The 2,701-nt window shown below is 38.1% G+C and overlaps 1 protein-coding gene across 1 annotated transcript; it reads left to right on the forward strand.

Annotated features, from left to right (window-relative positions):
* The first annotated feature begins 368 nt into the window (after positions 1-368).
* Positions 369-2,409, forward strand: LOC122275517 (berberine bridge enzyme-like 13). Its single transcript, XM_043084618.1, has one exon. The coding sequence runs from the start codon at positions 423-425 to the stop codon at positions 2,055-2,057; it is 1,635 nt and encodes a 544-aa protein (XP_042940552.1). The 5' UTR covers positions 369-422; the 3' UTR covers positions 2,058-2,409.
* Positions 2,410-2,701: the final 292 nt, after the last annotated feature.

Consider the following 2,701-nt stretch of genomic DNA (forward strand, 5'->3'; position numbering starts at 1 on the left):
GTTTGTGTTAGACTTTTATTAAATTTTTCGTATACATCTTTACTAAAATTATAGATGTTATAAACATGTATTGAATTATATGATATTTTGAACTAATTTTTTTATTTTCTTCAATATGCCTTAAATTATTAAGTGACATTAATAATTTTTATAAAATATATATTATTTTTTACAAATAATCATTTTATAAAATTAGACAAACGTGCTTTGCACGTTACTCCCATCTAGTATGTGTGTGTGTGTGTGTGTGTGGTGGACACTGGATAACTACAAGATCGTAAATATTAATATTGTTCAACTGTCATAAATAACCTTAATTTGTACATTAAATTTTCCGCACATCATGTATATATATATATATATATTAGTGATCAGTGGAGTACAGCTACAACCTGTCGAGACTTGATCATCGGAGAAAAAATATGGGAATTTCGAACCTTAAAAGTCTTCCATTAATATTAATCTCCATTCTCATGATCGTCTCAGCATGGTCCTCACCTAGTACTGCAGCTTCAACTAATTCTTCTAGTTCTAGTCATGACCGGAGCTTCCAGCAATGTTTTTCTTCCGGTTTCCAGCATTCTTATAATTCTACCTCGGGATCATTGATCTTCAGTAAGAATAACTCAGCTTATGCCTCCCTCTTAAAATCTTCCGTACGAAACCTAAGGTTCTTTAACTCTTCCGAACCGCAATTCATCATTTCTCCATTTCATGAATCCCACGTCCAAGCAGCCGTGATTTGTTCCAAGAAACATGGCATGCAAGTAAGGGTTCGAAGTGGTGGACATGACTACGAGGGCCTTTCCTATGTGTCTGATGTTGTTCCATTCATCATCATCGATCTTTTCAATCTTCGGTCTATTAGCATCGATGTAGAAAATGAGAGTGCATGGGTGGAGTCCGGTGCAACCCTAGGAGAGTTGTACTACAAGATTGCAGAGAAAAGTAACGCCTATGGCTTCCCAGCAGGAAGTTGCCCCACGGTGGGCGTTGGGGGACACTTAAGCGGGGGTGGTTTCGGGACTCTATTCAGAAAATATGGCCTTGCTGCTGATAACGTTATGGATGCTAAGATTGTCGACGCTGATGGCAAACTTCTAGACAGAAAATCCATGGGAGAAGATCTTTTTTGGGCGATCAGAGGTGGAGGAGGATCGAGCTTTGGAGTCATACTCGCATGGAAAATCAGGTTGGTCTCTGTTCCGCCAGGGGTGACTATTTTCAATGTCCAAAAGACATTGGAACAAGGCGCAACCGAGCATCTGCACAAGTGGCAAGCCATTGCCAGTAAGCTTCATGAAGATCTTTTCCTCCATGCAGTTGTAGGCGTTGCTAATGAACCTTCAAACGGCGGATCAAAGACAATTCAAATTTCGTTCGTATCTTTGTTTCTTGGGCCGGCTGAGAGACTCCTCCTTTTGATGAAAGTTAGTTTTCCTGAGTTGGCTTTGGAGCGCAACAACTGCATTGAAATGAGTTGGATACAGTCTGTTCTTTATTTTGCTGGCTTCCCAATCAGGAGTCCCTTGCAAGTTTTGCTTGATAGAAGCCCACAGTCGAAGAGTTTCTCCAAAGCAAAATCAGACTACGTGAAGGAATCTATTTCGAAAGCTGGGTTGGAAGGGTTGTGGCAAAGACTAATGGAGGAACAGACATCCTTGCTGATCTTGACACCTTATGGTGGAAAGATGAGTGATATTTCTGACTCAGAAACGCCTTTCCCGCACAGAAGTGGAAATTTATATAAAATCCAATATTCAGTCACTTGGGATTCCGACAATGAAACACAGCAACACATCGGGTGGATGAGAAGTCTTTATGCGCACATGGAACCTTATGTTTCCAAGTCTCCAAGAGCAGCCTACCTGAACTATAGGGATCTTGACTTGGGGCAAAACGACAACAACAATGCAAGCTATGCACAAGCAAGTACTTGGGGTTTGAAGTATTTTAAGAACAACTTCAAGAGACTAGTTCGTGTAAAAACCGTCGTTGATCCTAGTAATTTCTTTAGGAATGAGCAAAGCATCCCGGTATTTCCATCTCCTCAATAAGGGAACTAGCTAGTTAGAGGGTATGCATTAATTCTGAAGACAGAACCAGCGTCCCCTGTAGGATTGAATCCTAAATATTCTGCGGAGAAAAACAATAGGAGATTTATTTATTCCATGGTAACAATATTATTCTGTTCTAAAAAATAGTTTCTTTTTTACAAAGAAATATACTTTATTTACAAAATAATTATATAAAAGTAAACCACATACTGATGTGGCTAAACGTGATATGTCAGATTGTAAAGTTATTTTTATTATAAAATAGATCTAACGGATCCTATGAAATTATGTCAATTTGTGAATTTATTTTTATATAATTTTTTTTATGTATGTATCAGTTCTTTTATGCAAATGAAGAGCTATTATTTAAGAGTTGGTAAAATTATTGTGGCTTTCAGTATGGTAGATCATTAGTTATTATCATCAGAACTCTGTACGTTGTTTATTACCAAAGGCAATATTCCCAACTAGCTTTACATGGGAAATGATATTTTCGGTACCACAGCATTCATGCGGCTGCTTTTACTCATGATGCAAGCCGGTCTTATCATATCTGCAATAATTCATCCCTAGTAGGGGCACCCTTGCTTAAGTTATGACCCTTTTGATCGGTGAAAAAAGAATTATTCTTATTGCAGTCCTCT

The sequence above is a fragment of the Carya illinoinensis genome, chromosome 9 (genome assembly GCF_018687715.1).
Source record: "Carya illinoinensis cultivar Pawnee chromosome 9, C.illinoinensisPawnee_v1, whole genome shotgun sequence".
Taxonomy (NCBI): domain Eukaryota; kingdom Viridiplantae; phylum Streptophyta; class Magnoliopsida; order Fagales; family Juglandaceae; genus Carya; species Carya illinoinensis.

What these genes read in the sequence shown, in the direction of transcription:
- LOC122275517 (XM_043084618.1), top strand. Translation starts at nt 423, where the DNA reads ATGGGAATTTCGAACCTTAAAAGTCTTCCATTAATATTAATCTCCATT.